Source organism: Ursus maritimus, unplaced genomic scaffold (genome assembly GCF_017311325.1).
Source record: "Ursus maritimus isolate PB19 unplaced genomic scaffold, ASM1731132v1 scaffold_6, whole genome shotgun sequence".
In the NCBI taxonomy this organism is placed as follows: domain Eukaryota; kingdom Metazoa; phylum Chordata; class Mammalia; order Carnivora; family Ursidae; genus Ursus; species Ursus maritimus.
In genome coordinates this window covers 68,910,216-68,923,695 of record NW_024426774.1, presented here as the reverse complement: position 1 = coordinate 68,923,695, position 13,480 = coordinate 68,910,216, and the positions used below count along the sequence as shown (strand labels likewise).

Sequence of the window (13,480 nt, the reverse complement as noted above, 5' to 3'; positions counted from 1 at the left end):
GGCAGTCTCTTTCATTCACTGGAATGAAAAGGCCCTGAACTATTGTTTTTACATGCTGGTAATTTCAGAAGGGATGTGACCTCTTTGCCTCAAAAGTTGAGGTATCCAGAATCAGCTTTATCATAAACCAGTGTCTGTCTGTATTGTGCTTTGCTCACCTCCAAGCCATCTTCCAGAGGTGCCGGAGTGTTACTTTACACAAGCAATTCTGAGTAATTTCGCTTCGAGTTCTTCTGTGGTTCCCCATCCTCTGAACAACCTGGCCTGACACTCAGAGCCCATCACAGCCCACCTCTTCCTGTTTCCTCCTGTACCCATAATGCATCTTGCTCCAGTTTTTCCAAAGGACTTTCATCCTCTGTTTCTTGCCTTTGTGCCTTCACACGAGCTACTTTGTCTTCTTGGCATGGTTTTCACCCACACTTGCCTAGTCAACTCCTACCCCTTCTCCAAAGCTCAGAAGTCACTTCCTCAGGAAGCCTTCCATAAGTCCGTTGCTGTTTAGAAACTTCTGTGCTCCCAGAGCATTCTGTTCTGTTCTCAGCTCTACCATTACACTTGCTGTATTGTCCTTAAACATTGGTCTCTTGCGTGTTGCCCCCACACAGCTGTTTGTGACACTCAGAAGGTGGGACGAGCTCTTAGTTATCTTTGTATCTTCAGATTTTTGCACAGTTTGGAAATGATAAGTGCTCAATTAATATTCCTTGAAGCTCAGTTAATGGTGCATGGCTCTCCGAGTGCTTTGGCTTCTAGGTTACCTGAAAACTTCAGATAGGACTTCATGCACCTCTGCAAGGCACAAAGTAGGTGTTGGTTGACTCGTTATAAATAGGTTGATTCCAAACAAAGACAGTAGCATCTTAGTGTCACTCTTCTAACACCTCATCTAATTAATTGAGAATATCTTCTTAGCCTGCATAATAACACTTCAGGGCAAATGTTTTCCCAGCTGTGAGTTGTGACCCATTAGTGGGTCATGAACACAAAAGAGTGCATCAAGACTAGTATTAAAAACACAAACGCACATGAAATAGAGTAAAACAGACAAGAAAAATATGTGCGCATCACACATGTATTGTTTTGTTACCTATGTGACATGTATCCTGGTTTGTGATGTAAAAAAAAAGGTATTAGTATGTATCTCAGTCAAAAAAGAAGTCTGGAAAACAATCTTTAAGGAAAGAATGAAATCCTGCTCATGCGGTCCTTCCAGTCTGGACTGCAGTGTATCAGTGGAAACAGTAAGATGCCCCCACTGGACATAAACCAGCCAGGAGCTCATGCCCTTTTTGTTCCGACACTAAGCTAATCCTTAGGGAGCTAGGATTCTATTCTGAAATGAAAGATGGTTTTCTTGGTGGGAGAGAAATAGCTTTAAAAAAAAGAAAAAAGCCTTCTGTAGAGTTTTGTGTCCATTTTTTTTTTTATTATTAAAGATTAAGACGTTAGGTAAAATTTACTCTCTTGAGCCTACTTCCCTCCTTCTTTAAAAATGATGCTCTCTATTAAGGATTAGAGCTAATTGATCTTTACAATGTCAGTTTTGTACTCCATTTTGCAACTGCAATTATAGCCTAATTTAAGGTTATAACTCTGTTGGCCCAGAATAGCCTACAAAGGTCTTGTAGCTGCAGGGTGAATCAACGTTTGGAATCAGTTTTCAGGAGGAAACAGAATGGCTTATTTTCTTCTTGTGTCTCTGAAAGTGACCCCATGGCTGTGGAGCTGATCTAGAACAGGGAGTGAAGGGGCAGGAAGATGCTGACCAGTTGACCGTTTTAAAATCTCTATCCCTATCTCTCTATCTCCCTCTCTCTGCCACAGCTTGGCAGGCTCTACCTTTTGTTTTTTACTTACTCTTTTGTTGGCAAGTTTCTAAAAGCACAGCAATGGCTGGGGTAAGTCAGTGTGGCATCCAGGAGGTTGGTAAATTTTTCCCTTGATGGCAGTTTTTTTAGAGAATAGGATGATGTGGCAATGAGTGTCTGGATGGACTCCAGCCCATAGCTAGGCAAGGCTTGTAATTTGGTAGAAGAAATATCCCTGAAAAATAGAAGGGAGCAAGCCTTTTTGTTTACATATTTTATACATTTGATTCATAGAATCAAACCTCCTCTCAATAATAGCATTGCTCCAGGTTCTGAGGAATCTTTTCTCCATCTTGTTTTCCCCCTAATTCTCCATTCAGTTACTCACATTAAGATTGAAATTAAAACAACAACAACAATGCTGTGTTTTTTCCCCTCATATGCACCCCATTATTCCTTTCAAGGTTGAGTGTAACTCCTTATACCTGCCATAGCATTTCTCTTGCCTCCCCCACATCCCTTTCTCCCTCTCTCCATCCCTCTCCCTTTCTCCACTTACCAGATATGAAATAACTATTGCTTTATGAGACAGCAGGCACATGCAGTGACATCAGCTTTTGTGCTCTCTCCCAGGGGGGAGATATTCGAGCTTTAGATGCCTCTGTCTTTGACTGATCAAGCCCTGCAGGGTAGGTTTTCACTAAGCACAGGCCGGTTATACTATTAAGAGCTGCTGCATGGCCTTAGCCATTATCTACCTGGGAAGCAGACTGCACATTCTCTAAAGGCAAACTGGATTCATCCGTCCAAAGCAAGCAAACAGTTGGCCATGCAAACAGAACTGTGTGGAAAGTTTAGGTCTTGTAAACAAGGTCCCAAACTCTTTGGTTTTTCTAGACTTGAGGCAATGTCCGAGAAAAATCCAAACAAGTTTGAGGAAGACAAGTCAGTGGAAATTTTAAAATCTTGCCCATCTCCTAGGTGGTTGCTGCTGATGCCCCATGAAATTTTTCCAGTAGCATAGCCCCCTTGAGGAAATTGTCTCAATACTTAGTGCCCAGCACATGGAAGGGGATCAAGAGGTGACTGATAGATGAACTTGACAACACAGAGCTAGTGTAGACCAGTGGTGGAACAGCCAGGACAGCAGAATTTACCTCAGGGGCTTCAGACTCCTGCTGCTTTTGTATCCTTGTTGATTGAGGTAACCAGTGCTCTCATCCTGCTTTATGGAGTTATCTTGGATATGTTAGGGATAGAGCACGCAACTCTTTGCAGGAGGGTTTTTTTGTTGTGTGTGTGTGTATGTGTGTGTGTGTGTGTGTGTGTATGTGTTTTGCTGGGGGGATATATTTTATTATTTTTTAATTTTTTAATTTTTATTTTTATTTATTTGACAGAGATAGAGACAGCCAGCAAGAGAGGGAACACAAGCAGGGGGAGTGGGAGAGGAAGAAGCAGGCTCATAGCTGAAGAGCCTGATGTGGGGCTCGATCCCATAACGCCGGGATCACGCCCTGAGCCGAAGGCAGGCGCTTAACCGCTGTGCCACCCAGGCGCCCCATGGGGGGATATATTTTAAATTAGGATTCTGGAAAAGGCAAGGGCTCATTATAAAGGAGTAAATCTCTGATAATATATTTTCAGTCTCAGTGGAAGTCCGGGGGGGAAATATTTTTGGATTGTGCGTGGAAGGAACACTTCTAGACACCACTTACACCGTAAGGGTGTAATGAGAACAGCTGCTTGTGAAATAAGACTAGTCTGGTCAGACTGTTCTGGACAAGACAGTGCAGGTGTCTCTATTTCTCACAGTCATTTCTAAGCAAGTGGACCAAGCAGCTCTTCAAGCAAGGACTTTCAGGCAGGATGTCTTGTGACCATACTAACTTCATCATACACTTTGACCTGGAGGCAACTCTGGTTGGCTGGCTGTCCAGTGGCTGGGTCAGAGTCAGCTTGCTCTAGGAGCTCCATGACAGGGTGTGCTACACTGCAGAGTCTCAACCAACCTGTACGATTGTGAGTCTGGCATACTCTGAATATGAGACATACAGACAAGGACCCGGGGGGTGGGTAGGGTGGCAGAAGCTGAGACACAGCAGAGGAAGCAGTGGGCATGAGCCATGAGGTAGTGGAAGCAACAATCAGGAGGTTGAGTGGAGAGTAGAGAGAGAGTTAGGACTGAGAGCAGCAGAGGTTAGGAAGTTGAGAAGGTCAGAAGTTTGAGTGGTGGGAAATAGGGGGTAAACAGTCAGGGGTTGATGGTTGCAGGAATTAAGCAGTGGAGTCCGAATGGATACTGGCAGGAGCTGGTGTGTAGGTGAAGTCGGGGGTTGACAGCAGTGGGGGCTGGGAACTAGACACAGTCAGAAGTCGACAGTGGCCGGGTTGGAAGTAAAGTGGTTCTGCTGCTTGCTGACACAGCAGCTCAGCTCTGTCCAGACAAAGCACCAGGGGCAAGTCAGATCTTTGACCTTCGCATGTCCATGAGTGGATGCCAGGTGGGCAGCCCTCTATACTTGGTGTTATAGATTGAATCGTGTCTCTCCCAATTTCAAATGTGGAAGTCCTAAGCCCCCAGTACCTCAGAATGTGACTTTATTTGGACACGAGGTCTTCGCAGAGGTATATCATGTTAAAATGAGGTCATTAGGATGAATCCAGACCCAGTATGACTGGTGTCCTTATAAAAAGAGGGACATTCAGAGACAGACAGGTACACACAGAGAATGCCATGTGAAGGTGAGAGTTATATTGTCACAACCAGAAGGCACAACCAGCAGCAAGGAGTGGGGCCCCGGAACAGATCCCTCCTTCACAGCCCTCAGGAGGAATGAGCCTGCTGACACCTTGAGTTCAGACTTCAAGGCTCTAGAATGGGGACAATTTCCGTCACGTAAGCCCTCCCAGTTTGCATTACTGGTTAATGGCAGCCCTTTCACACGCGGAGGCTGAATCTCCACGGACCGGCCTGGGGACAGTGTGGCTGGACATCCTGAGCGGGCCTGGGTGGGCAGGGAAGGCAGCACCACTGTACTCACAAGATGCTAGGTCCTGTGGCCCCCCGGAAGGCTCCATTGTGCATCTTCTCCAGGTGGGCATTTTCCTTGAGCTCCCTGTGGGGAAGGACGGCGTCCTTAGTGGAGTCCGCGCTTTCATGTGTCACCAGTCAGGGCTGCACGGACACACGTTTGGAGCAGCCTGCCTGCGTGGTGCTCAGCGTTAGCGGGAGAAGGGGGACTGCGGAAAAAGACATGCAGGGGCCGGGCACATCATCCAGTTGCTGGAGTGTGTGTGTGTGGCTCCACCTTTCCCCCTGCAATGCCCCCCCCCCCCAGGTAGAATGTGTTGTCCTGCAGCTTCACGAGCTCGCCCCCTCCTGTCCTGGAGCTAAGCGAGGTGGCCGCACCCAGCTGCGCGAGGGTGAAAATGCCGCGGCCGCGCTCAAGGCTGAAGGGCCGAGGTGCAGCCTGCTCGTGTCCGCGCTCAGCCGCCCTGACCTTGCAGGTCTCGGAGCTGGCTGGCAGTCATTTACTGACGTCTGCAAATACTTGACTTCAAAAGAAAAAGGAGCGTCTATTCGAAGATACCCCTTTCATTGTGGGAATTGTACTCTTTTTCTCTCAGGTATGCATTCTCCGTGGGTAGGAAAGGGGAGGAAGAACGGCCTGCGTAGAAAATCGCCCCACACCCTGCGCGCCCCGCCCGGGGTCCTGTGCTGGGTATATGATTGTCCCCAGGTGGGCATGTTGTGGGGACAAAACAGCCACTGCTGTTAAGGTGTAGCACGGCCAAGCGCTGCTATGCGGTCGCTACCTGACGCTTCTGTCCCCGGGGGCTCCGAGCAGCTCGGGGTGAACTGCTCAGGAACAGCTAGCTTGGCCTGGCGCTGCTGAGCAGCCTCCTCTCTGGGCCTTGACCCTGGTGTCTCCGTGCCCAGGCCCCTCTCTGGGTGGGCAAGGCAGCTGGGAGAGGAGTCCCTGGGCTCAGGCTTGCCAGCCTTCTTTTGACTACTTTCTTTCTACAAGAAAAAAGTGGTGCCTCAAAGAGCATTCTGGAACATGCTGTGATGGTTCAAGCATGGGAGCATGATTCTTCTGCGTCACCGTTAGAATGTTACAGAGCAAAACAAATACCCGACACCCGCTGTCCCCAACCCCTGCAGGATGCTTAGGCATCCTGGCTTGTCTCCTGGCTCTACATCTTCTTCATTGTCTTTCCGCATGTCTCCACATCACGCCTGCCATTTAAAAACTGCAAAAAGGGGCGCCTGGGTAGCGCAGTCGTTAAGTGTCTGCCTTCATCTCAGGGCGTGATTCCGGCGATCTGGGATAGAGCCCCACATCGGGCTCCTCCGCTGGCAGCCTGCTTCTTCCTCTCCCACTCCCCTGCTGTGTTCCCTTTCTCGCTGGCTGTCTCTCTGTCACATAAATAAATAAAATCTTAAAAAAAAAAAAACGTGCAAAAACCCCTGCATCTCGCTCCCTGGGTGGCTGTTTTCCACATGCTTCTACTCTGCGTTTTCCTTGGAAATCCTCAGCCCTTCCATCAGAAGGCACCCGTCAGTCTCATTCAGTTCCATCCCTTGGGTGTGTTTCCACTTTCAAAGAGATGAGGTTGTCAGAGTCAACTGCTGTTTAAAATCTAAATCAAAGAAAATTTCCTTTCCAAACCTCCATGGCTCTTCTTCCTGATTTGGTTTGTTTTAATTATGTTCTGTTATGGTCATAAATCATAGAAATGGGGCTCTGTGAGCAAATAATCCTCATGTCAGCCAGGTCAAATTAATTGTTCAAATTTCATGACAGAGCATCTCACATGTTTTATTAAAACTCAGATCTTTCTGTGTACTGATAACTCTGCATTATGTAACTCAGTTAAAAATAAATTGGTCTGCCACATTTTCCTGGGGGTCACTTTCATGTTCCCAAGTGACACAGCCCTCCAGGTATGAGTAGCACAGTAGGATAACCTCTTGGAGCACAGTGGGAGAACTCCCAAACTCCACCCAGAACGTTCATAAGTGGTGTGCTCTGGGAATGGTAGGGACTGACTCTTAGAACCCTAGAGGTGTCTGAGGACAACCTGGTGCTGCTTCTTTCCTCCTGTCTGGCCTTGGTAAATAGGAAGTTTGAGGGCTTTAGTGTCATTATTCTGAACAACTTTGGACAAGCCCATTTATGGGGAAGGTGTCAGAAACTGGGTTGAATGTACAGTTTGGTTGAATGTATAGTTTGAAAATTTGCTTGGCGGTTTTAAAACCTACTTCCCCTTCCTTGCTTGGATCCTTCCGTGGGCCTCCTTGCTCGTAGAAGAGAATTCAGACTCTTCCGTTCCCTCTGAGTTCTGCGTGATTTGCTCCTGCTTCATATCCAGGTTTGTCTCATATCCGTTTCCCCTTGCTGATGACCCTCCAGCCACACTGGCCTCCTCTAGATTCCTGGAGCTTACAACTTCTTTTCTTTGCACATCCTGCTTCCTCTTCCTGTGACATACTTCCCCTCACTGTTGCCATAGTGAACTCTTTGTCACCCTCTAGGCTCAGCCTAAATATCATGTCTTTGGCGAGGCTGTCCCTGGGCACCTAACCTAAAGTCAGTCAGCCCCTGTACTCTCGCAGATCTCAGTAATGGGTTATTTCCTTCCTCGGGTATATTCCTGTCTGCAATATCTTCATTTATTTACTTGTCTTTTTGTCTGTGTCTTCTGCTAGAAGAGAAACTTCATGACTCTTTCCACTCTGCCATCTAAGACCCAGCTCCTAATGTGTGCCTAATACATCGGCGATTCTTAATAAATGTTTATTGAATGAATAAATGAATGAAATGATTTGTATTCTTGGCAAACTGATTTGTGTTCTTGGTTTCCTCTTTCTTGCAAGAGTGAGGTATGGAAGATACAGAATCTTGACTAGTTGGACTTTCTGAAGTTCACAGCCATTTTGGCATCCGTGAAGCAGCTGGGACACTGCTGACCAAGGCCCTCTGTCCTGAAGTCCTGTTGTCCCTGACCTCCCCTAGAAGTATTCTGCTGGATTTGCTTTTGCTCTGGCTTCTCTTCTTCCTCCTCTCTTATTGTCCCCCAATTTTATATTCAGTTCTCTTATTTCCCCGCTCATCCGGGTGACCTCAGCCACAAAGGCCTTCAGTTACCCCTCTATTCAGGGACCTGATGGCTGTTGCTAGCCCTGCATCTCCCACCCCCAACTTCTGTCCTTTCTGCTAACAGATGAACCTTCTTTAAGTACCCCTCACACGTTGCATCCCAGAACTTTCAACAGCTTCTCATTTTCTACAGAAGAGAATCCAAATTCTTCATGGTGGCATCTGAGGCCCTTCCTGCTTTGTCCCTAGCCCACATCTAGAACTTTCTAAAAGGTACTGTGTGCTGTTCTATGAACACATGCTTCCTCCTCTGGGCCATTCTCTTTGTTGTCCTCTGCTTGGAATGCATTTTCCTTCTCTCTTTGCCTGTCTGACTTAGGCCCAGTTCAAAGCCTATGTCTCTCATGAGGCTTTCTCTAATTTTCTTCTCTTCTGCCTTTGAAATCCCAGAGGACTCTGCTTCTCTCAGGGGAGGCATCATGCTTTGCCTTCTGTTTTAGTTACTACTTAGCGTACAGTTTATATACCATTTGGCGATGCTTCCTGTGAGGCTGTGAGCTCTTGTGGGGCAAACACCAGGGCTTATTCATCTTCATTTCCACCCCAAATATAGCCTGTTCCTTCAAACACAGCTGATGCCTGGCAAACCCTTGTCGAGTGAATGAGGCATCTGAAAGTACTGTGCCAGGAGAGGATACGATTTGAATTTGGCAGAAACATTCAATTGGCTAGAGTGCACTCTTCGTTACGTTCAAGTCAACAAGAAAATGAAGGAACGTTTACTCCACGATAGGAAGGTACCATTTTTTCGGGCACTTGGTATGTGCCAGACTCAGGCTATATCATAAAAATATAATCTTATTTATCATTCATTCGTTCATTTGTAGTCAATGAACTGTGCAATGTAATAAATAATAAATGAGCACATACTCTATGCGAGGCACTGGGTTAGGTACTGAGGATTCAAGACAGACCTTTTCATTTTGGTGGGGGTGTCCTCAAAACCAGCCTATTAGTGGCTCTGTTTCATGGCTGAGAATACTGTGGCTGGGATAGGTTAAGTAACTTGCTCAAGGCCAAGCTGATAAATATTGGCATTGGGGTTTGAAGCCCAGTCAGTGACCCTTAGATCTGTTCTCTTCACCACCACGCTCTGTAGCATGGTATCAGTATAATAGAGTCTTTGCTTCATATGTATAGTTAAAATGAACAGTATATTGTATAGACTTATGCTGCTCAGCTTGAGACTGGCAACATCAGCATCTCCTGTGAGCTTGTCATAATTACAAATTCTCAAGCCCTACCCTAGACCCACTGAAGCAAAGTCTCTGGGGGTAGGGCCTAGGAATCTGTGTTTTAACAGTCTCCATGTTATTCTATGTGTGTTAAAGTCTGAAAAGCCCTGATATAGACTGTGGTTTATACAACTCATTATAAAAGCCTTTTCATTGGTTTTCCTTAATTTTGGCTTCAGTTGAGCTTTTCAGGTACTCTTAGTTTTCATTATACCCAACTGTAGGGTGATTGTCACCTATTCCGTACCTGTTATGGTTCCAAAGGCTGCAACCCAGGAGGTTTAGTGAAGGAGCCACTCTTTCAGGAAAGGAGCCATCGAAGAAGAGAGGTGGGGAACAATGAAGGATGCAGTTGGTAGGGATGCTCTCCTTGAGTTAAAGCTGTGAACTCTGGGGACCAGGGTGGGATATGGGGAAAGCACCAGGCCTCCTCACCCTGTGAAAAATGCACTCCATAACCCCCTTAGCAGTAGGGGGATGGGACTGTGAGAGGGCCTGTTGTGGTTGATTAGGCTGGTAACTGGGGTTACCCGATTTCTCTGCAGTGGGGCTGGGGGAAGAATTTCTTCACTGAAATCGTGCTGCTTCTAACACACCATCAACCTGAGTGAGGGGGCTAGAAAGGGAGGCTGAGAGATGAGACTAAAGTAGGGTGTTGAATATTTTAGCAAACTGTCAACTTTAATGTCTCCAGGCTGCATCTATCTTTGAAATCAGGGGGCTCTGGGGTTTCTAGCCAGCCAGTTGCCTAGTAACATGAGTGAAACACTGACGACTAGCCACTTGAAAGTTTATTTTTGTCCTGACTTAGTTGCTGAAGATTGAATGTGATCTGGTAGCTAGAGTAATATTTCATTTTTATTCATGAGCTGGGGAAATAAGCACATACTTACAGGGAAATCAGCGTCGTCCCGTTGAAGGCATGACTTTGTATTTCTTCAAACCCATTTCCATATAGTTTGCTGAAGTGAGAGGAGAGAGGATTTAGCAGTAAAAGAAGCACATTTTGGAATCACACATTCTTCCCTCTGTGACATTTATTCCTAAAATAATTACTGGCATTCACAAAATCTAGCTCTGTTTCTCTAACCTTTTGGATTCTAAGGAGCTGGTGAGTGGAGCTGGTTTTTGGTTTTGTTTTGCTTTGTTTTCGTTTCTGCTCTACTTTGGCTTCACTTCCACCAGCGGCACCATCACCGATTGGTTTGTTTATAAAGTGTTTATTAAGAGCCAGATACTTGATCAGTCATTCTACATGTATACTGTGACTTTATCCTCATTATCATTTCCAAGTCTCACTGTTGTGGTGCAGTTTGCTCAAGGTTAAAGAAAGTCGGAGTAGAAGCAGAATTAGTGGCCGGAGCCATTTGACTAACTCTCAAGTCTCGCCTCTACTTCTACAGGCCTGTGTGGCATGTGGGCTTTCTGAGAGGCTGAAATGCGGGGCAGAGGAAGGCTCCACTACTGACTTAGCTTTTCTTTTCCATGGAAAGGATTTTTTTTTGTTTTGCTGATGCCGTATTTAGCTCCCTAACCAAGAAGATTTCGATGCCTGTAAGTGGTTCTTTAAGACCAATTAGCAGATAGTGAAATCAGTTTAGTTGGGTGCAATCAGCATTTAGCAAAATGAAATAGAACAGAATAGGACAAAATGGAAAATATTGGAGTGTGTTACATGTAATTAGGGTAGTACTATTTATGGAATTTGTTCCACCATTTTTCTATGTTATATGTACATAAAAGTATACATACACATATATAGATACATATACGTCTGCCTAATATAAGACGTTAAGAGGCTTCTCAAGACAGCTGTTGGGAAATGCTGGAGCCAGGAATGAGCTTGGAGAGGATCAAGTGGCACACCTTCATTTTACAAAGAAGGGAAGAGACTCAGAAAGGAAAGTGACTTGTCTAAATAAAGCCCGCCATAGGCAGAAATGGGACCAGAACACACTGTCTCGGGCTACGTCCAGCACAGCAGTTTCACTCTTTGTTTTCATTTTTCTTCCCTGAGATATCCACATGGGCCCTCTTCCTCCTCCTGCAGGGCTGTGCTTGATGTCATGTTCTTCGTGCAGGCTTTCTTCATTGCCCATTAAACTCCCAGCATTCCCACGTTCCCATCCCCCCTAGATTTGTGTTTCCTCTGTGGCTTTATCAGCATCTGACGTGTGATTATATCATACGCGTTCATCATCTGCCTTCCCCAGCAGAATGTAAGCTTCAGGAGAGCAAGGATTGCAAACTGTTCTGTTTCTTACGGAATCTCCTGCGTCTAGAACAGTGCCTGCCCCTTGGGAGGATTACAGTAAATATATGTTAAATGAATTGGATGAACAAATGGGTATATGTAAGATGAATTTCTTACTATAAATCATAGTCATCCAAGCACGTTTGAAAGTCACAGTCTTAGAATTATTTGTGTAAGTTCTTCATGAGCCATGATGTAATACTCAAGTGAGAAAGAGCTACGGTATAACATAAAATTAAGCTCCAGCGTCTGGCAAGAGCCTAGCTTCCCTTTACAGGGTTGCTGGTGGTTGCATGGCCACGTAGGGATGGGCTGGTGGGTGCGGCTTAAGAAACAGTTTAGACACCTTCCCCAGCTGTTCCTATTCTAGGTGGCTGTTGTCCGCAAGGGGTCTCTAGCCTTTGTTAAATAGAACAAGGATGGAATTTCGTCTTGTGGTATATGTGTAGTGCTTATGTGTGTGGGGGTAGGAGCTCAGTCAACAGGCTGGGAGGAGCAGTAGCCTTGACCTTCCACGTAAGGAACAGGCTTCTCTCGCTTCTCCTGCTGTCCTGTGCTTTCTTCTGAAATTTTGAATTTACAACTTCACCAATGAGCTCTTAACTGTACTCTGTAATGGATTATCGGGTGTCGTTTTTCAGTAGTTTTCTAGAATTTGAGGGGATAGTTACTTGGTTTATCTCTGTTGTATAATTACGTACAACCTTCTTGCCTCCTTAGCAGCTCAAAGAAAGAATTCTTTTTTTAATTTCACACTTAGACTATGATTCTTTGGCAGTCCCTTATCATTTGGGGGTTTGAATTCCTTTACAGCAATCTCTTGTAGATGAAGGAATCGTATCAGACTTTTCTCTGAACTTCTTTGAAATTGGATTTCTTAGAGTCTCGGCCAGGGTTTGTCAAAGCATTGCCCTTCCTTCATTCACTGACTCAGAATCAACTGGAGCTGCTTGCCAGAAATGCAGACTCAGACCCACCGGGCAGGTGCCCTGCAGAGCTGTGGAATCAGAATCTGGTAGTGGTGTTCCGGAATATGCACTTCTATAAAAAGCTCTCCCAGTGAGCTTGGGCATGCCACTTTGGGGCGCCTTGCCCTAGGGTACAGCATAGGATGATACAGCTCTCATCATTTCCACACGCAGATCAGATGGTTTGCTGGATAGAACTGAGTCCAGAGTCTGGTTCCCTTACTGCTTTCCCTACCTTCTAAGTGATGGAGCTATATGTATAGTGAATTGAGAAAAAGTAGCTCCTACTCTGTTTTGAGCAAAGCAAAGCTGCCATCAGTTGTCTGGATGCCCATTCCCCATCACTGTTACGTGCTGTCCTGATCCTAGTTTTGATACATATTAGGATTTTATATATATATATATTTTTAGTGGGGTTTACAATGCCATTGCTCTAAGTGCAGCTGCAAGTCTTCAGCCCAACTGCGGGGCTTGAATCCCAGCTCGCTACTTACTAGCTAAGTTACTTTAGGCAGTTACTTAACCTCTTTGTGTCTTAATTTCCTAATCTGAAAATAGGGATGATAAGAATAGTACCGACCTCAAAAGGCTGTTGGGTGGATTAAAATGCTAAACATATGTTAAGCATGTAGAAATAAGTCCCGGAACACAGTAAATGCTTAATGTGTTGCCATTATTATTATTATTATTATTATTATTATTATTATTATATTTTATAGTAGCTCCATCTCTCTGACCAGAATAGAGGGTCTCCCTTGCCATGCTCTGGACAGGATTTCCATGAAATGTAGCAGTCCGTTTAATTGAGCTGTTGTCCACTGGGGTAGGGGCCTTCCTGTTCTTGGTGGAGCAGGTCAGTTTAGTGACCTGGGCTGCCTCACATGCACTCACTCTCCAGAGGCCCTTAAACATCTTTGGTCTGTGTTGGCATCATTGACATGCTTGTATTGGGACATTTTTCAGGTCTTTTTTTTTTTTTTTTTTTTTTTTTTTTTTTTAATATTCTGGGTCCTGCTTGTCCTGACTTCCCGAAGAGTGGGGCTCA

The 13,480-nt window shown here is 45.4% G+C and overlaps 1 protein-coding gene across 1 annotated transcript in view; it reads right to left on the bottom strand.

Moving 5' to 3' along the window:
- The window catches only part of LHCGR (luteinizing hormone/choriogonadotropin receptor), a 52,720-nt gene that overhangs the window by 7,425 nt on the left and 31,815 nt on the right, over positions 1 to 13,480 (bottom strand). The window contains exons 7-9 of the mRNA XM_040623493.1: positions 10,107 to 10,175; positions 4,856 to 4,930; positions 1,861 to 2,046 (exon numbers count right to left, since the gene is read on the bottom strand). Coding sequence (XP_040479427.1) covers positions 1,861 to 2,046; positions 4,856 to 4,930; positions 10,107 to 10,175 — 330 coding nt within the window. The remainder of the gene's footprint in view (positions 1 to 1,860; positions 2,047 to 4,855; positions 4,931 to 10,106; positions 10,176 to 13,480) is intronic.